Genomic DNA, 20363 nt, shown 5'->3' with positions numbered 1-20363 from the left:
ATGACAACACAAGTTTAAAATGCCGATAAACACAAAGGTGCCGTACAAAGGTTGTGACATTTTAGACTTACTATAGTGCATGATAAGTATTTGTGATGTTTCTGCCAACAGTAATGTGAACTAAATCCCTGATGATTTAATCCATAAATGTTAAAAATTTTCGACAGAAAATGAGAAGCTACTGTATACTCACTTGTTACTGTTAGTAGAGAATCAGAGCAATAATCATAGATAGGCATATCCAGAGAGAGAGAGAGAAGCATGGGAAGAAGAGGTTAGCACAGAATTAGTTCATAGTGCAAATACTACAGCACTAGCTAGCATGCTGCCGACTGAAATGCAATACTAGTACTAAAGTTATATTATTCTAACTAGTATTAATACTATTTAACGGTACATGCTAATTGGCATGAACCTATGCAACAGCCCCAAATTAGTAGTGGGACACTAGCGCGATTGCCTTCAAATGTCACCAGAAGTTCGATGATGTCACACAGCCTGTTCCATGACTATACGTTAACGTGGGGATTTATTTAGACAACTGGATTCATTTCTGTGTAGTTATTCACTCAGGTGATTATTTAACATTTGCATTTGATTATCTGTATATTTCAATGTTCTTTTAGAACACCTTTGAATATTTTCTGCTTTAACATTATAGCATTCTGTTTTTTTAAATCTACAGCTTGTCCATATACATGCGCAATCTTTGTTATTAGTGTGTACATGGCCGTACGATCCAGTTAAATTCCGTAGAGGTGTAACCTCCAATCATTCATCCATCCTAAAAGGTTTCATGTTAAAATCACGTATTCTGAAATCTGCAGGATGAGGTTAATTTGAAGATGAATTATTATTGCAGGTAAATAACCTGTAGGTAGGTAAATTGGTAGTAAAGCCACATAAATATAGTTAACCACAATTGTTAGCACTCATGCTGCCATCAAGGAACCGCGCTGCGTGGCCATTGTGACGGACATGCACACGCTTCACACATTTCTAGGTTAAATGCTATATTTCAGTTCACGCTCACACAATAGTGTTATGAATACAAGACCGGCTTCGAATTCTAGTAGCCCATACATTTAGACACACTGGGCTGATTCAAGGTTGCGGTGGCTGGCACAGAGCCCGGATTCACAAACAGCTCAACACAGAGTGAAAAAGGAACAAATGGTGCGTCTGCTATTTGTTCAGACGTACAGTGGTAAGTATACAAGATTGTGGTGGAAGGTGGAATGATACCCTGCACTGCTACCCTACTCGAATCACGCGCGTGCGCAGCGTGATCGAGTGTTGGCGTCGGACAAATTACGCGTAGGTAATCTAGGTAACGATCACACCATGCTGAGAGTTTTGCTAAATGGTTTTACCATCGCCAGTTATCTCACTCCCATCTGGACTCAATGGCATCATCTCTGTCAACCAAACACTCAGAAGTGATTACACAACATTACACCTTGAACACACAAAATTCGAGATAAAATGCACTAGATATAGGCCCCTATCTATATTACTAGATAAAGATACGGTTCATAGATAAAGTGATAGCATTAATTTTTCCATAAAAAAGGACAGATTAAGTTTACGGCTAAGGTAAGATTCATGAAAGGTCATAGCCTTTTGATGACGCGGCAGATTTATTCAAAACAATGAAATAGACAAAATGACTCGGCATCCTTTTTCGATTACCTTAATACCAAGTTGGTGGCTGAATTTATATTAATCGTTATATCTTTTTATTTTCTTCCTTGCTTATATCAATAACAACATATCAGCAAAAGAGACACTTCTGATCTTCTGTATAGTTGGTCCTATCTTTGTAGATTCAAGGTCTAATCTTTTTCAAAGCTATCAGAAATCTCCACCATTCTACGTACGCACTAGGGAGCGCCATTACACGGAAAATTTATTGATTGACATAAACGGGCTAACGCTCCATTAGGAGTGTTCCCAACTTTGATATCATTAATGATTAATGATTGATAACCCTAACCCTAACCATAACCTAAATGACATTAAACCACAAACTAATATATGACCATGACCATATATATATATGTATAGCTATGTTGTTATGACCATTAATAACATTAAAGTTGGGAACACTCCTAATGGAGTATCACCCCCTAAATGCCTGCAAAAATACTGGTGCCACTCTAAATCAAAACTTTCTAGTTTCAGGAAGTCATTAGAGTGTATAGAGCATTGAATTATGGTGATTAGCATAGAGCATTCGATTTATTTTACCCCAGTTCAAAATCCAAGCACTTGATGCTATGAAATGACCTACACAAAGTGGTGTATTTACACAAACTAGGTTCATCATATTATTATTACCACATATCATATACACAAATATATATTAATCCGTTTTGCCATGAACATGATCAGAAAAACGTGTCTTGTACAATGCTGCTATTAAGTCATAAGATATGATGACTGATGAAACTTGTATATTTTCTAATCGGACAAAGTATTCACATATTTCACAGACGTACCTTGTGCACCAAGCATAGTGGCTTTCACTGTAGACAGAATCTTCAGCTGTGTTCCAATCGTTGGGATTCGCTCACACACTTGTAGCAGATTCTGAAAAATCACATTATCAATAAAAGCATTAGAGGTTAGCTTTACAGATTTCCGAAATTCGAAAATTAGGAAAAGCAATAGAAACGTAATTAAATAAAAGTTTAAGGTGCAACTAAAAAGAACATGGAAACAAACCAGACAATACAAACAATACATATAGAGAGAGGGAGAGAGAGGGGGAAGGAGGGAGGGAGGGAGATAGAAATAGAGACAGAGAGAGAGAGAGAGAGAGAGAGAAAGAATACAAAATAAATGAACTTCACTACATATATCCTTTTCTATACAGCTCTTACCATTCGCATACGCTTGTCCGTACACTGACGTGCCAGCTCCTTGGCAAGCCTTGTCACCTCCTCGGAAGCATCAGCGATGGCCTTGGCACAAGCGATCAGGTCCTTCTTGGAACCACCCTCACCTCTACAAAAGGGAAGCCACGTATAGACTTTCGACATTAACATGGGCAACGACTACGATAATTGTAGATCCATCAAGGCTCATAGCTCCTGTATTCATTAACCAAGAATATCTATAAGGGTCCCGACAGCATATCTCAGGCTCTGCGCCACGCTTATGTTTTACTTCCCAAATCTCTACAAATGTAAACCAGTCACAGTTGAACCCTCTCAGGTTGGTGCTTTTACTTGTGAACAGTTCTACGCCTTGCGCGTCTTGTCAGAGAAGAGACTTGTCACGTTACCTTACGAGTTGACTGAGTCTTGCCATCAGAATGGCCATGCGTTTTGCTGCACCAATGATCTCATTGTCTCTGCTCGACCATTGCTTCGCTTCTTGATGGAGTGAATGTGCTGCCATCTAGTGTAGTAGAAAGTCAGTAAAAACGTTAGCTATTAATCTGTGATATTGTAATCTGCCCCCCCCCCCACCAATTGTGTAAGGAGTGGATGCGATCGTTTGGACGCTTTAATTGTTGCATGTGTCCGATTCATCTCATTAACCCAAGCATGCAGTTGCTACGGTTACCATGATGGGCTGGTTCGCCTGCGGGGCAGGGAAATGCACCATCTCATCCTCATCGTCAGTCTCCGGCGGCGGCGGTCTCGGTGGCGGGAAAGCTCCCCCTGGTGGTGGTGGCCGCGGCGGCGCGGCCGAGTCTTCTACAACACCAGAGCAACATTGTGTGAACCCAATCGAACTTATAAATCACTGCATTTGGCTCGAGACATGATGCGATTACAACGCGACGAGATGGCCGCTGAAAAAAATTGCAACGTGGCACTACATTAACCGTCGTTAAAAGCTTGCGAGATCAACCATGTATGGAATTGAAGGAATTATTTCATAAATAACTGCACAATCGAGAAAAATACAGCGAAATATATGAAGCCATTAAACACACAAACACGGATCTCCGTGATCTACATGGGGCCTTATCGACTTCGTGCTACATCAAACACATCATGATCATATGCAATCTATTGTAAATCGAAAGCTATAGCGAATCATCCGGGCGTTGATGCTGCGAGCAGCGCTGCATGTTAACGCGAAACATGCAAGTCTTCTACTCGGCCTGTATAAACATCTGCTTAGAATATCTTATAACATGTAACACATCTAACATGCACAGAGAATGCCGACATTCGGCAATCCTTCTTCTCTCAGAGCTGGCTACGGCTTCGTCTGAGGTACGAGCTGCGGCTACCGGAGCAGCCTACCATGCGATTAGAATGGCTTCATTACAAGATCTGCGTCGAGATCTACACGAAAATATCATGCTCCGCCGTTTTAGTAAGTTCGCGTAGTATTGTCGACGTGGACAAGTACCAATCCCGTCCCAATGCGTCTCCGCAGCATGTCCTGTTATGTCTCTCTACACTACCAATGTACTAATAATAGGTGCTGCCATCTGTTGACCGAGATGGAAAACGCATGCAGATTCTATTGTCTTCCTGACGCATGCCATGTTATTAGGACTACAATGCAACCGATTCAGCCTGTTCAATACAAGCACAGACCTCTGGGATTTCTACACGGGATTGTACCAAGGTTAAGTGGTGATGACCAAGATGCTACTACACATATTCCCAACAGACACGGCAGTAATCTCGCAGCATGCCATCCCGGTGTTAGCCTGTCGCACAAGCAGGATCCATTGCCTGCGTCACATTGCCCTGAGCTTTCCGCTCAGGCTGCCTGGACAGATTTAAGGCAGACAGGGGAGATAGAGAGAGAGAGAGAGAGCTGGCATGCTGTTCAGCAAACTTTCACACGTTGCCGCAGCAGTTTACCATGGTAGCTCGCATAGGATGGATAATTCTGAGAGTAATATCCCTGATCTTTGTGTATTACACGCGGCGCATACTGGTCTTGTTCTTTGCCATAGTCGGGGCCATATCCGTGGTATATTTGGGGGGATGCTTGGTGGCCTACATTAGTGAAATATATACACATCTCAAAAACAAAGTCATACGGAAACAACAAAACCTAAAGAAAGGTAATAAATTACGACAAAGACATTCTAAGATCACTAATGCAAAACCTATGAGAAAGCTAAGAAGCATAACATAAATAATACAGTGGTGTTGAAATTAATTGTTATAATAGTTAATGGAAAATAAGTATATGTGATATAAATTCATAAAGCTAATGACTACTACAACGTGACGTGATAAATTACACACAAAAGCTGACAAAAATAAATAGAATACTATGGGTTAAAAAAATCCGGGAAAGCACACTACTGAAGAAATCAACACAGCCAACAATTTAGTGTAATAGAGTTACCTTGGGCATGTCCAGCCGTTATGGGCGCTTCTGTAAATTAAGAGATTATCGCATTGTAGTATCCTTCACCACGTATAGTACCCACAGCTATACACACATCCGCAAAATCATGTTAATAGGGGAAAACCAATCACAGCTTATCCACTTTCTCGGTGAACAAGTCAAGGAAACCATCAAAGCTGTTACGGTGTTAGGACGAATGTTACACGAAGAAAAAAAGGTCAATGAACCATTGAAAAAGGTAACGGACGTGGATAACGATACCAACACAAAGCAATGCTGCCAAAAAAACATCAATTCGTGTTTAATTCACACAGTCGTGGTAAAAACACAGTGTATATTAGTATCGAACGTCCTTGCCAATGCAGGCTCAGTTATGTTCAGCCAGCAGCACCTCCTGCACAACTGGAGAGGTTAGTATGCTCACGGCCACTACAGAACCGCATCCTAACGGACATTAGAAACTGACACGGTCTTCCGCAAACGCACTGGAACTTACAATTCAATGCCGGCAACCATTCATGGCATTCACAGGTGAGAACAAAACACGCATCGTGGTAACATATCGTCAAACAACGAACGCCACCCAAACAAGGTGCTTCTTCCACATGCACGAACACGACCCAGCAAATGACGTCACCAAGAACATATCATCGCAAACTATGCACTTCTCGACCAGAGAGCGAACGGTAACTAGTGCCGCCATCACATTACCAAGACAATCCGTCGATCGGTTTTCGATAAATAATACCGACGTGACGAACAAACTGACCTTGCTTCTGGTGCATCCTTCCAGCTGAATGCTATCAACTGTAGCATTAAAAATACCGCACACGCCACCTGAGGCGACGAACGGCAAAATCTCACAGACACAGAAGACACACATTGGGGGGGGGAATCTCGTACGAACGTACAAGCACAAACATTTCGTGCTCTGGATAAACATACGTACGTGTCCACACAGAGAACGTGTACCATCGAAATTAGTTTTACCCTCTGTACCCATCTTTCACGACGCGATCCATTTTCATCGCAACAAAACACGCATAGCGAACGACACGACTTGCAAATGTGCAGCGACACGTTGCAAAAAGCGAGCAACGGAACAGCGATTAAATAACTTGGATCTGCAACCAAAAATCCAAAGTTAACGGCCAACCTGAAACCGAAACGTTTCGTCGAGATTCGGCGAGCGGTTTAGCCAGAGCACAAAACCACGTTGCGCTTTTTCTCTTGCTTTCGTAAACTAAACACGGAATCGGGGGTTTTAGTCGTACGAAGCAGCTTAAGCATTAGTGATTTGGCAAGGATGCTTTCATGAACAGACATCAAACGGCATGTGTGTACATCAGCGCGTTCCCCACGTGCAAGACCGCGGACGCATCTCCCACCGACAACCCCACCGCACGGTGTCAGATTCGCCCACGCAGTACGGGGGTTGCGCAAAAGCGCACATCGCAAGGGGAGCGGGTCCCGGGTATTACACGCGGGCGCACCACCGACTGACAATCAGTACCTGCATCGACAGCGTACGTCGCGTCGATTGCTCCTACACCTCCGGGCGTCGGAACGGACTGCGAGGTATGGTGGGAGCGTTTCATCGCAGTGAGGGAGGAGGACTGGCGGTTGGCGGCGGAGGAGGAGGCGGAGGAGGAGGCCCTCGTCTGCGTGTCTGTCTTCAGTCCCTTCTGCATGTCGCGCATCAGGTGTTCGGACGCGTTCAGCAGCTCGGCTATCGCTCGCTGCTGCTCGTTGTGCCCCGTGCCTGCGCCCGCGCCGCCGCTGCCGCCGCTGCCGCCGCCCACGCCGCCCGCTAGGTCGCGCCGCTGCTTGTTGACGACAACAGTTTTAGTGATTCCGCCACTGCTGCCGCTGCTGCCGCCACCGCGGCGCTTCTGCGTGTACCGCTGGTAGATGCTCGAGTCGTCGCCCGACGCTCCCCCCAGCTGGACAAACCCGCCCCCGTTCACTGCGGTCTGCGCTTTGTTGGCGCTGTCCCGGTCTCGCGACGGGAAAGTTCCAGGGGCGGGGGCGGTGTGATTGACGCGTCCCCTCCCTCGTGCGGCTTCCGCGTCCGCCGCCTCCGTCTTCACGATGAGCGGCTCCCGACTCAGCGGCGGCGAGGTCGCCGCGGCGACGCCGCCTTCCCTCGCTCCCTTCGTCGTCGTCGTCATCTTTTTCATCATCTCTGTTCGCGTCTTTGTCGTGGCACCGGCGGTAGTAGCGGTGGCGCCCGATTGACCCGCGAATGTCACTGGGGATTTACCCGCGGATGTGACCGGGGATTTACCCGCGGATGTGACCGGGGATTTAACCCGCGGATGTGACTGGGGATTTACTCGCGGGTGACGCGATTACTCGCGTGATGGCGGGGTTTACCCGCGAATGTGACCGGGATTTACCCGCGGATGTGACCGGGATTTAGCGGCAGATGTTAGCGGAGAACTTCCCTGCGGCGAGCTTGCTCTCGTGGGCGGGTAGTCTTGCGCGAGTACGCGAGCGACTTCCTTTCCGGTCACGAGCGTTCCTCTCCAGCGTGTTCGTGTCGTCGCGAGTATGAGTCGCCGCCGTGCTCTGCCGCTGCTGCTGTACTGCCTCTCCCCGAGTCACCGTCGTGAACTTACGCTGCTGCGCGTACGACACATCCGACTCGTGCTGACCGCCGGCCGTATCTGTCCAGCGACGACGGCCGCATTGAAAGGAGGTCTGGTGAGATCCTGTCCGTGTGCGCAGCGCGGCGGGGGGCGGCGCGCGGCGACGCCTGCACGGGCTTGGCGATTTTCCGCGTCGACGTTTTCGTTGATGGGGGCAGCGTCTTGGCCGCGTCTCGACGGGTCGCGTCGTCGACTTTGGTGGCGGCGGCCACCTGCTCGTCGCCGCGGCCGCCGCGTCGCGACCTGCTGTATGTCGTCGTCGTCCTGTGTCTCGCGTCGCGTCGCGTAGGACGACCTCGTCTCGCTCCGCTGCCGTTCGCTGTCTGATTCGGCTGCTGGCTGCTGCTGCTGATGATGATGCTGCTGCTGTTGCTGTGGGGGAGAGACCTCGACCACCTCGTCGCGGTCGGCGCCCGCCCGGCTGCGCTGTCTCGGCTCCAGGGTAGCCGTCATCAGCACCACCGTCGTGATCTCGGCGTCTTGGCCGGGGGGCGGGCTGCTCGCAGCGACGCGGTCGTTGATCGGATGGTCGACGATGTAGCCGGGTAGCTAGTCGCGGCGATAGATGATGGCAGCGCGCGCGAGCGTTGTCGCGTGATGGCGTGGCGGCGCGTCCTCCGTGCGGTAACTTTCGTCGTCTGCGTGCGACACGTACTCCGCGCGTCTGCTCGGCTGCGCTCGAACCGGACGCGACGCCTCAGGCGGCGCCACCTGCTGGGCGCGGCGTGTGCTGTGGCGCCACCTGCTGGGGCGCGCTGGCTGTGCTGCTGCTCTGGCAGGAACGCGCGCGGGACGCGGTGGCGCCGCCTGCTGGCCGCGCGCGGCGAGAAGCGTGGCGTCGAAAATGATCCGGCGGCTCCGGCGGGACGCTCCGGGTCGGCTGCGCGGTGGCGCGCCCACGCGGAGGCCGCGAGATCCACTCTGAGCGGTCTTGCGCGCGCTGCTGCTGCGCTGCCCCACCGCGGCGATCGCTCGGATGCTCAGAGTCGCCTGACGCTCCGGTAGGCGGCGGCGTCGTTCGTCCGCACGTAGGCCGCGCGCGCGGCGGCCGTGCGGACAGGTCGCCGCGTCGGCGCCCCGCACATGCGGACGCTCCCTCCGCCGCCGCCGCGCTGCCGCGACGTCCTGTCGTGCTGCCGTCGTGTGCCGGCTGGCGTGATACAGCACATCGCGCTGCGCGGCGCGGTGGGTCGCGGGCGGGTGCCTGGTCCGCGTACGCGGTCGCGCGACCGGAGTGCCGCGCGCATGTCGGCGGAAGGTCGTCCGACGGTGGGCGCCCCCCCGAGTCGTCGCGGCGGGGGCGCGGCGCAGGTTCCCGACGCTGCGGTGGCGCCCGCCAACGCGTCCGTCGTCGGGCGGGACGCGGCGCAGGTCCGCCAGACGCTAAACGGTGGCGCCCCTGCGCGTCGTCGCCGGCGGCTGCGGTGGCGTGGCTGCGGTGAACGGTGCGGAGCCGAGCGTCTCGTGTGCTGCTCGCATCTGCGGCGACTGGCTGTGTGGCGCTGTGCGCAGGATGCCCTTGCGCGGTTCATCGACTGCGAGCGCGCAGCGAGCGTCAGCGTGTTCCGCGGCTGGCGCGTACTCCGTGATGACACTTGCGGGGCGGGTCGACGACGCTTCTACGTCGGGCGTCGTCAGGGCGCGCGGCGCGCCCCCCTGGCGGGGGATGGGCTGTGTGCTCGGCTGCAGCTCGAGCGGCAACGTCCAGCGCACGTGGATTCGCTGGCCGTTGACGGTAGCTTCGACACTTGTAGCACGGCATCTTGAACGCGGCCAGTTCGTCGTGCGACGGCGGACAGCCCGGCGGAAGGGGCAGGGCGGCGAGAGCGCCTGCGGCGGGATCAGTGATGGGTGCTGTGCTCTGCTGCTGCTGCTGCCGCGTCCTTCTCTCGTGTTCGCTCATCGTCTCCTCCGTCGTCGTCACCGACGTCATGTGGTGGCCATGGCGTCCGCGTGGCTCCCTCCCCCGCGGCGGCGATTCGGGCCGCGGCTCGGGTCTCTCGGGCGGCCGCTCCTGCACGGGCCGCCGCTCCTGCGTGGGCCGCTCGTCGATCGGCTCGCGCGGCGGCGGCCCGCCCGGCGGCGGCCCACCCGGCGGCGCCCCCTGGCCGCGGCGATCGTACAACGACGCCATCTGCTCCTCGGTCGTTGTGCTCACCGACGTCGTGTGGTGCGACTTGTGCGGCTTCCTCCTCCTCTCCGGCTTCCTCTCCGGCTCCTCCTCGGGCGGCTCCTCCTCGGGCGGCTCCTCGACGACGGGCCGCGTCACGGGGCGCTCGTCCTCGGGCGCGCGCGTCGGCACGATCATCTCCTCCACGGGCTGCGGCGGCGGAGGCTCCGGCTTCCTCTTTCTCTCCGGCTCCTTCTGCTGCTTCGGCACGAGGCGTATCGTCGGCTTCTCATCCTCCGGCGAGGGCGGCGGCGGCTTCTCAACCGGCTTCTCTTTCCGCGGCGGCACCGCTTCCTCCACCGGCGGGTCCGACAGGATCTGGATCGACGGAGCGTCCTCGGCGTCCGACGAGATCGTCAGCACCCACTCCTGCTTCGGCTGCGGCGGCGGCGGCGGAGCCGGGGCTTCCTTCGGCGGCTCGTACGTGATCGCAGGCTGCTCCGGCGGCTGCGGCGCGGCAATGGCGGCGGCGTGCTGCTGATTATCGACGAGGACGCCGTCGCGGTACGTGCGCGTGCTGCGCGTCGTCTTCTCGCGCTTGTAGCGCACCGTGATCTCGGGCGACGCCGCGTCGCCGCCGGACACGTCGTCGAGCGTGCGGCAGCGCCGCAGCAGGCCCGCGTCGAGCAGCTGCGCGACCTTCGACATCGGCTGCGTCAGGGAGTCGTCGTCGGAGTCCGACGGCGGCGGCGGCGCGTGTTCGCCCGGCTTTCCGCGATGTGGCTGCTGCTGCTGCTGCTGCGGCGGCGGCCAGAGCGCGTGGCTCGCCTGCCGTCTGCTCGTCGCCTCCGTGTCGCTGAGGCTCTCCGGCTTCATCTCCGCGGATGTGACCGGGGATTTACCCGCGGATGTGACCGGGGATTTACCCGCGAATGTGACCGGGGATTTACCCGCGGATGTGACCGGGGATTTAGCGGCAGATGTTAGCGGAGACTTCCCTGCGGCGAGCTTGCTCTCGGTGGCGGGGTAGTCCTTGCGCGAGTACGCGAGCGACTTCCTCTCCCGGTCACGAGCGTTCCTCTCCAGCGTGTTCGGTTCGTCCGAGTATGAGTCGCCGCCGTCGCTGCCGCCGCTGCTGCTGTACTCCTCCTCCCGAGTCACCGTCGTGAACTTACGCTGCTGCGCGTACGACACATCCGACTCGTGCTGACCGCCGGCCGGTATCTGTCCAGCGACGACGGCCGCATTGAAAGGAGGTCTGGTGAGATCCCCGTCCGTGTCGGCAGCGGCGCGGGGGGCGGGCGCGCGCGACGCCTGCACGGGCTTGGAGATTTTCGCGTCGACGTTTTCGTTGATGGGCAGCGTCTTCGGCCGCGTTTCGACGGGTCGCGTCGTCGACTTTGGTGGCGGCGCCACCTGTTCGTCGCCGCGGCCGGCGTCGCGACCGCTGTAGGTCGTCGTCGTCTGTGTCTCGCGTCGCGTCGCGTACGACGACCTCGTCTCGCTCCCGCTGCCGTTCGCTGTCGGATTCTGCTGCTGCTGCTGCTGCTGATGATGATGCTGCTGCTGTTGCTGTGGGGGAGAGACCTCGACCACCTCCCGCGGTCGGCGCCCGCCCGGCTGCCTGTCTCGCTCCAGGGTCGCGGTCATCACCACCGTCGTGATCTCGGGCGTCTTGGGCCGGGGGCGGTGCTGCAGCGACGGGTCGTTGATCGGATGGTCGACGATGTAGTCCGGGTAGTAGTCGCGGCGATAGATGATTGGCGCGCGCGGCGAGCGGTTGTCGGTGATGGCGTGGCGCGCGTCCTCCGTGCGGTACTTCGTCGTCTGCGTCGACACGTACTCCCGCGTCTCTCGGCTGCGCTCCTCGCCGCGACCCCTCGGCGGCGCCACCTGCTGGGGTGCGCGCTGCTGTGGCGCCACCTGCTGGGGTGCGCGCTGCTGTGGCTGCTGCTCTGGCAGAAAGGCGCGGGGATGCGGTGGCGCCGCCTGCTGGCCGCGCGGCGCGAGACGTGCGTCGAAAATGATCGGCGGCTCCGGGGACGCTCCGCGGGTCGCTGCGGCCGTGGCGAACGCCACCGGAGGCGCGGAGATCCACCTGAGCGGCTGCGCGCGCTGCTGTCTGCGTGCTCTCCCGACCCGCGCGGCAGTCGCACGTGATCTCAGCGTCGCCGACGATGCCGGAGCGGCGGGCGCGTTCGTCCGGCACGAGCGCGACCGCGCCGCCGTGCGGACGGTCCCTTGCCGCGCCGTGCGCGCTCCCTCCGCCGGCGCCGCGCTGCTCGCGGAACAGTCCTTGCTCCGTCTGTGCTGCCGTCGCATCGGCTGATCGGCCGTGGCGCGGCGTTGCGGTCGCGGCGCGGTGCCCCCGATGCGCTGTCCGCGTACGCGTCGCCGACGAGTGCCGCGCCGCGCATCGTCGCGGAACGGCGTCCGGACGGTGGCGCCCCCCAGTCGTCCGGCGGCGGAGGGCGCGGCGCAGCGTCGCCGACGCCTGCCGGTGGGCGCCCCCACGCGTCGTCGTCGGCGGGGACGCGCGCCGCACGGTCGCCGACGCTACGTGGCGCCCTGCGCCGTCGTCGCGGCGCGCGGTGGCGGTGGCTCGGTGACGGGTGCCGCGCGTCTCGTGGTGCTGCTCCATCTGCGGCGAGGCGGTTCGGGCGCTGTTGCGCAGGATGCCTTGCGCCGGCATCGACTGCGAGCGCGCGCGCGTCCAGCGTGTCGCCGCGCGCGATACTCCGTTGGATGACTTGCGCGGGTCGACGACCTCTACGTCGGCGTCGTCAGGGCGCGCGGCGCCCCCTGGCGGGGCGGATGCGTGTGCTCGGCTGCAGCTCGACGCACCGTCAGCGGGCACGTGGATCCTGCCGTTGACGTACTCGACATTGGTAGAACGGCATCTTGACGCGGCCGTCGTCGTCGACGGCGACGCCCGGCGGCGGGGCGGCGGAGAGAGCGCCTGCGGCGGGATCGTGATGGGGTGCTGCTGCTGCTGGCCTGCTGCTGCTGCCGCCGTCCTTCTCTCGTGTTCGCTCATCGTCTCCTCCGTCGTCGTCACCGACGTCATGTGGCGGCCGTGCGCGCTCCGCGGGGCTCCCTCCACCCGCGGCGGCGATTCGGGCGCGGCTCGGGTCTCTCGGGCGGCCGCTCCTGGCACGGGCGCCCGCTCCTGCGTGGGCCGCTCGTCGATCGGCTCACGCGGGCGGCGACCCGCCCGGCGGCGGCCCACCGCGGCGCCCCTTGGCCGCGGCGATCGTACAACGACGCCATCTGCTCCTCGGTCGTTGTGCTCACGACGTCGTGTGGTGCGGACTTGTGCGGCTTCCGCCTCCTCTCCGCTTCCTCTCGGCTCCTCCTCGGGCGGCTCCTCCTCGGGCGGCTCCTCGACGACGCGGCCGCGTCACGGGGCGCTCGTCCTCGGGCGCGCGCGTCGGCACGATCATCTTCCTCCACGGGCCTGCGGCGGCGGAGGCTCCGGCTTCCTCTTTCTCTCCGGCTCCTTCTGCTGCTTCGGCACGAGGCGTATCGTCGGCTTCTCATCCTCCGGCGACGGCCGGCGGCGGTTCTCAACCGGCTTCTCTTTCCGCGGCGGCACCACTTCTCCACCGGCGGCTCGACAGGATCTGGATCGACGGAGCGTCCTCAGCGTCCGACGAGATCGTCAGCCAACCACTCCTGCTTCGGCTGCGCGTGCGGCCGGCGAGCCGCGGGCTTCTTCGGCGGCCTCGTACGTGATCGCAGGCTGCTCCGCGCGCGGCGGCGGCGCGGCAATGGGCGTGCTCCTGATTATCGACGAGACGCCGTCGCGTACGGTGCGCGTGCTGCGCGTCGTCTTCTCGCGCTTGTAGCGCACCGTGATCTCGGGCGACGCCGCGTCGCCGCCGCGACACCGTCGTCGAGCGTGCGGCAGCGCCGCAGCAGGCCCGCGTCGAGCAGCTGCGCGACCTTCGACATCGCGCTGCGTCAGGGAGTCGTCGTCGGAGTCGACCGCAGGCGCGCGCTGATGGCGCGCGCAGTGGTCGCCCGGCTTGCCGCCGATGCGGTGCGCTGCTGCTGCTGCTGCTGCGGCGGCGGCCAGAGCGCGTGGCTCGCCTGCCGTCTGCTCGTCGCCTCCGTGTCGCTGAGGCTCTCCGGCTTCATCTTGATCTTCAGCTCGGTGTGGTAGGACGAACGCGACGTCGTCGGCGACGTGGCCGCGTCCGGGCGGTCGTAGCGCGGGCTGAGGCCGGGATTGGCCGGCTGCGCGTGTGGGTGATCATGGCGTGGGCTGAGGCCAGGATTTGCCGGCTGCGCGTGCATAGGGGGCGCCGCGTGCGCGTCCGGGCGGTCGCGGCGCGGGATGAGGCCGGGATTGGCCGGTTGCGCATGCATAGGGGGCGCCGCGTGCGCGTCCGGGTGGTCGCGGCGCGGGCTCAGGCCGGCATTGACCGGCTGCGTCTGCAGAGAGGGCGACACCTGTTCATCGGGCCAAAGTATCTCGCCAATGTAATCGTCGGCGGGCAGGGCCGACTTGGGCCTCGGCTCGCTTGAGCGTTTGGGCGTGGTGGGAGCGGGATTGGTAGAGCGGGCGGAGTGAAGGGAAGAAGTGGCTTCCGAGTGCTTTTCGCTCTGAACTAGAAGAGAGAAGAAAAGAAGAACGTGCTTATACCATCCGTCGGTGATCTACAACACGAGTCGCGCGTTTATTCGTCGTAAAAATGCCGCCTGCGACGCAGTTCCATTTTTATCATAACCGCCAAACAGATGAGAATGGAATACGTTTGGGTTTCAAGAAAATGAAGCACGAAAAAACATCCGGATATTCATCGTTCAAAAACTAACAATGGATGACAGAAAACTACGCAATCCATGCCACGCCATAACAGTTAGGACAATGCAGCGCTCAGTCAGACAAAGATCAAAGGGTCAAAAGGTCAGTCCACACAAGAGCAAGCCACAGAAACAACATTCTGTTAAGTTCTTCCGGTCAATACCCAGCTAGCAGAAGACGTTAGACATTCACAGCAACCGGGACTAGGTGAGTGAACGCACCCGACAACGGGCCGCACCTAGAAGGTAATGGGGAATGCAGCCAACGGGACACACATGCGAGTTATTTTGGCCACACGCGATTTGGCGACAAAAACTGTGACACGAGACCCGAGAGAACGGGGGCTGGGGAGAATTACGATGCATGACAACAAAGTTGTGAGTTGCTCACACTAAAGCATTCCGACAAGTCGCTAATGGAGTGGCTGTGGTTTCGAAACCAGGCCAAGATGCGTGGTTATACCGATCGGACATGCCGTCGAAAGGGACAGCGTAAATCACCGCTGCCATGTATCCGCACGCACGCACGCACGCACGCACGCACGCACGCACACACAAGCTGGGATGAGTCTCAATTGCTATTACTCCCGGCTGCTACTGGCTATAGCATGCGAGTCGGTGTCACGATGCGAGAGGTAAGAGGTCTCGGGTCGTGCATTCTAACGGCGAGCGGTGAACATGCCGAACGAGTAAGAAGGCTATCGAGGGAGCGGGGGAGACGGGGCGCTACCCCTCGCACGGGGGGTGGTTCGACGCAACAAGCCACACGTGCAAAGCGTCGACACCGCCGCCGCAGCGAGAGGAGGCCCCCAGGGGGGGTTAGCTGTCAATCATTGGGCAACGTGCGTGCATCGAGAGGCGGCGCGATCGTCGTCGTCGCCGCCCCGCCCTTCGCACGTCGTTTTACCTGTCTGCTGGAGATGGGACGATTTGGAAATGGGTCTCGTGTAAGCCGATTCAAAGTGCGAATGGCCAGTAGCGCGGGTTACCGACTCATCTTGCTGCTGATGATGCGGGTGCCGCGTAGGAACTGCTGCTACAGAGCAAGAAGATCGAACAGCAAAATTAAACAAGGGAAGCAAGAAACGAAAACTCACGAATTTTCACTGTGACGACCAAAGCGGGTATTCGAGCGGTAGTAAACGAATTGAATGAATTATAGAATCCGAAGGTGGTCAGATTAAAAAGAGCACTATAAAACTTTCGCTGCGTAAAAGAAGTGATCGACGAAAATGTAACATTTAATTATGAAACTTTAAACCAAACAATTTAAAATGAGTCGAGTTACGTACCCTCCGATTTATTATCTTGATCCTCTTATGCCCCTTCAAAACACATGCAATTAAACTAAACGTTTAGTTTACTAAATTGCAACGATTAAATTCCAAAGCAAACTTTCAACATAAATTCTACAAGAGGTATACAAACAAAAAGAAGGAAGCATTCAATTAAATCATAGTAAGGTACATCGCTCTGTTGCACAAGTTCAATTTTCTGTAGCAGTCGTTCCTTTGATGCAGAATTACAACTACCGCAGCAGCCACTCCAACAGTAAAAGGGGAGAGATCAATATAGCGAGGGAAAACGGAAGACAAAAAGAGAAACCGGCATGAGAGCAAGAGATGGGAAGAAAGATAACAAGAGAGAGAGAGAGAGAGCTAGAGTGAGAGAGCAGACACAAGTGCTCTCACTCTCCGCAACAACGCAAGCGAAGCAAAAGAGAAACTGACGAGAGAGCGAGAGAGGGGAAGAGCGCAAAAAAGAGCAATAACAACGCCTCTCGCTCTCTCGGCAATGCAGCAAAAGGCACCGCGAAAAAGCCGGGAAAGGGCAGCAAGCACGCTCGCCACACACACACACACACACACACAGTGGCGTTCCATCTTACTCGCCCACACCTGATTCGAACGCCGACCAATCGTCGTCGTCCGACCTAAAATCGCGTCTGGACCGGCGCGGCGCGGGGGGCGACGTCGCCGCGCCGCCGTCGCCGCCACCATCCTCGGAACCCGACCCGCGTCCGATGCTCGCGTAAAACTCGCTCACAAACTCCTCGCGGCTGTACGGCCGGCGGCGCTGCGGCGGCGGCGATTCGCTGAGCGACTTTGTAAACTCGGCTATTCGCGACACGGTCGCCGGCGGCGGCGGCAGCGGCGGCGGCGGCGGCCTCGGGTCGTCACGGGCGGCGGCGGGAGGAAGGGGAGACGTCGTCGGGTTGGCGCTGGCGGGATTGCCGGACTTTGCTCGGAAGAATTCTTCCCTCGCCTGCTTCAGCCGATGCTGGAAGAGGGGAGAGCTCTTCGGGGAGGGGCTGGACGACGGCGAGGGGTGGCGCGGAGGCTTGTCGTTGGGGGATGGCGTCCTGCTCCCGTTCCTGCCGCGCGGCGGCGCTGTGCGTCAAAGTAAAAAACATTATTGCTTGGTTAAGGCGGCGGCGGCGGCGGCGGCGGCGGCGGCGGGCGACCGGCAGGGGTTAAAACGTCAGTGGCGCCACGCTGCGTACAACATGCATCGATCGATATGTGTCTGTTCATGAAAGTCGAGCGTCGGAGGGGGGGAGCGCAGCTCGGGAACCAACGCGGTTCATTTTTCGGCTAAACACGAGCGGCAGCAGCCAGCGACACCAACAGGGATCGACACACGCTCAGCGATGACTCATGTTCGCTCTCGCACAAAAAACGGCGGCGTTTCGAAAGCGCATCACACAGATCAGCGGTCGAGGTTATCTGCAGAACACGTGGCGACGACGACGATGACGACGCCACCGACGACACGGGTACAAACCCCGGCGGCACGTGCGTACACACGCGAGGTCACTACGGTCTACCTGTTAATGAAACGGTTAGTGTTCGGGAAGCGTAAAAAGACACTGAAAAGGACAACGCTCGAGTATGATATTAATGGGTACGGTCGTAAGAACGGTAGACAGTATAAATCACACGTTCGTAGTTAAACCAGGCAACTAAACGACGACGACGACGACGACGGCAATTACCACGACATCAGCAACATAACCAACATCCATCACCGCGTCACGCTAATCAACGTCAATGACGTTAATGGATACTTAATTTATACGACCTAGAATAAGGCACTGCGTATTCGATTCGTAGAGAACTGCATAGTTTGCATTAGCACAGTGATGTTTATGTCTTAGGAGGACACGAGCTTTCCCTCCTTCAGGCTGAGCCAATCATAGTGAACACCACGTCGTCATGCAGAGAATCTTGTCAGTTCAACATTACATGCACACAGAAATCACTTGCGGCGAATGGGCGCATACGACAATATCACATCGATACGCTAAGCGAAGGTTACTCGTTGCAATTCTTTCAACAGACTTGGATTTCCAGCATGCAGACAAGAAAATAAAATACATGCATAGGTATATTCCAGTAGCCTCTCGTAGTAATTAAGTAATGAATCCAGATATACCGAATAATCGAATACCACGATGTGACTATTAAAATGTTTGCTCAATGAACGCCATATATCACACACTCGTACCGTACGTTGAGCACGAGAATTTTCTATAAGAAAAAAACGCGTGATTATCAAGATGGCTGCACGACGACCAGAGCGCATCACGATGCATTCGCTACGGTAACGTCTAACCTTGCTTAGGCCTGCTAGCCACATGCTGTGGAGGCGGTGGCAGAGGAGGGGCGGGTGCACTGTCAGCTCTCATCCTCTCCCGTGCTGCTGAAAGCAACAGAGCATTGCACTCGCAGTTTTCGCTGCCTAGTCGCTGCCGGCGACCCACACTGCGACAGGCTCACCCACAAAGTCCCCCGGCATGACCTTGGGCAGTGACCTCCGTCCCAGCAGCCGGATCCCTGCGCGGCAATGACGACGACGACAGCGAGACGGCAGACGACACGGCGACGCACGGCAGACACACGCACGAGACACGCACGAGAGAGAAACGCCGGCAGACGACAACGGAACGACACGGCACGCACGCGCGGGGAAGCCGAGACGTAACGCTTCCAGTTAGGAATGACACAAAAAACCCAACTTCAAACTGCATATCACAGATCAAGTCTCGTTCGTCGAGGGGTACAGGATGGACCACACACCCATGCTAGGCGTTATAACAATTCCTGGAGGCAACACGCTATTCTCAAGTGAAAAACACACGTTTTCAAGAGTATCTGCATGGTGTTAGAATCTCTACCTACTGCGTTCAATAATATTGTAAGCATATGGAAACGAAACACCTGCAACTCACAGCAAGGCAACTGAAAATCAGCCAGACAAAACCAAAACAGCAACAACACAATGTCTTGCGGTACAATAACCACGTACGGAACGAGTCACTGCACATGCCCAACAAAAATATTTTCTTCCCTCACAAAAAAACTAACACGTCGACAGATAACATCACAAATACGATGCATAGATTCGATGTAAACTTTGCAATATATACGAATAACAGCGTAAATTTTTGCACGTACATCTGCTATAGGACGTTATTCCCCTGCAGAAAATTATGCGGATGTGCCAGATAAAGAACGAAAGCAAGCAGCAAACAGCGGTGTGCCTAAGCAGGCGTGGTTTAGAAAATGCTTCGATCAAGGCGTGGCAGAGCGTTAGCTGTGACAAAGACGCGTGTCCAAGCACACGTCCGAACGAGCCATTGGTTGAAACCGAAGCAGGAGAAGGGCAAGCTCTTACAACCTGGTTTAACCAGCGGAATTATCGCAAGTACCTTCCTGGTAGGTTCGTCGTTGAGGTGGTCTCTGAGAGATATTTACTACAAATTAAAGCAAACCAATTACCTTTCAAGACACAACAACTACAACAACAAATACTACTACTACTGAAATCCAATGTTATAGCAGAGACTAGAAAATCTGACTATAAGGCATACAAAATTAAATAGCTTTCAAAAAGTCTATGAAAAATCGCTAAAACATTTATCACCTCTAATAACGCACACAGCACTGAGACAATGATTATGATGACTAGGAGTGAGCCGACACTCAAATACATAAATAGTAACAGTCTAAGAAACTGAATAGAATTACCTGTTGAAAATAAAACACGTACAATGCGCATGTGTAAGGACAATTATTCATTCAAAACACAGAACAAACCTAAGAGAATAGAAACCGAAAGTGGACCGTGGAAAGCAGACCCGCGTGGTCCCACACAAACTCGCTTCTGCGTCATGCACACGACAAATCGAAACGAAAAACGAAAGAAATCAGACATTTGCCATGCCAAGCGTAAACTTCGAACTCTGTCGAAACATCCGAGCAGCTCACAAGCGCCTTCAGTGATGCGACAACGCACGAAACGACAACCCAACCCACGTGCACGGCGTCCCATATCGAAGCCATCCCCACGACTCACACGTGCATCCTCAAAATCAACTGCAGGTTCGTTAACGGCATCCACCCCCCCCCCACTACACAGGCAGGAACCAGAACAAACCCCCCCCGCACCCAGCG

At 55.8% G+C, this 20363-nt stretch overlaps 1 protein-coding gene across 12 annotated transcripts in view; it reads right to left on the bottom strand.

Annotated features, from left to right (window-relative positions):
* Positions 1 to 20363, bottom strand: part of LOC106805209 (vinculin-like) — a 43277-nt gene that overhangs the window by 1015 nt on the left and 21899 nt on the right. For 2 of the 12 annotated variants that reach the window (XM_014806713.1, XM_014806716.1), the window contains 7 exons: positions 5335 to 5364; positions 4839 to 4976; positions 3574 to 3707; positions 3290 to 3405; positions 2886 to 3009; positions 2502 to 2592; positions 1374 to 1418 (listed from right to left, as the gene is read on the bottom strand). In XM_014806713.1, coding sequence (XP_014662199.1) covers positions 1374 to 1418; positions 2502 to 2592; positions 2886 to 3009; positions 3290 to 3405; positions 3574 to 3707; positions 4839 to 4976; positions 5335 to 5364 — 678 coding nt within the window. Of the gene's footprint in view, positions 1 to 1373; positions 1419 to 2501; positions 2593 to 2885; positions 3010 to 3289; positions 3406 to 3573; positions 3708 to 4838; positions 4977 to 5334; positions 5365 to 15814; positions 15944 to 18522; positions 18607 to 19618; positions 19664 to 20363 lie in introns of all 12 variants that reach the window. The other 10 variants (XM_014806715.1, XM_014806718.1, XM_014806717.1 and 7 more) reach the window with 8 other exon arrangements.

The sequence above is a fragment of the Priapulus caudatus genome, unplaced genomic scaffold (genome assembly GCF_000485595.1).
Source record: "Priapulus caudatus unplaced genomic scaffold, Priapulus_caudatus-5.0.1 Scaffold105, whole genome shotgun sequence".
NCBI classification, from domain to species: domain Eukaryota; kingdom Metazoa; phylum Priapulida; class Priapulimorpha; order Priapulimorphida; family Priapulidae; genus Priapulus; species Priapulus caudatus.
Note: the sequence above shows the minus strand (reverse complement) of the source record. Positions and strands in the feature narration are given on the sequence as shown.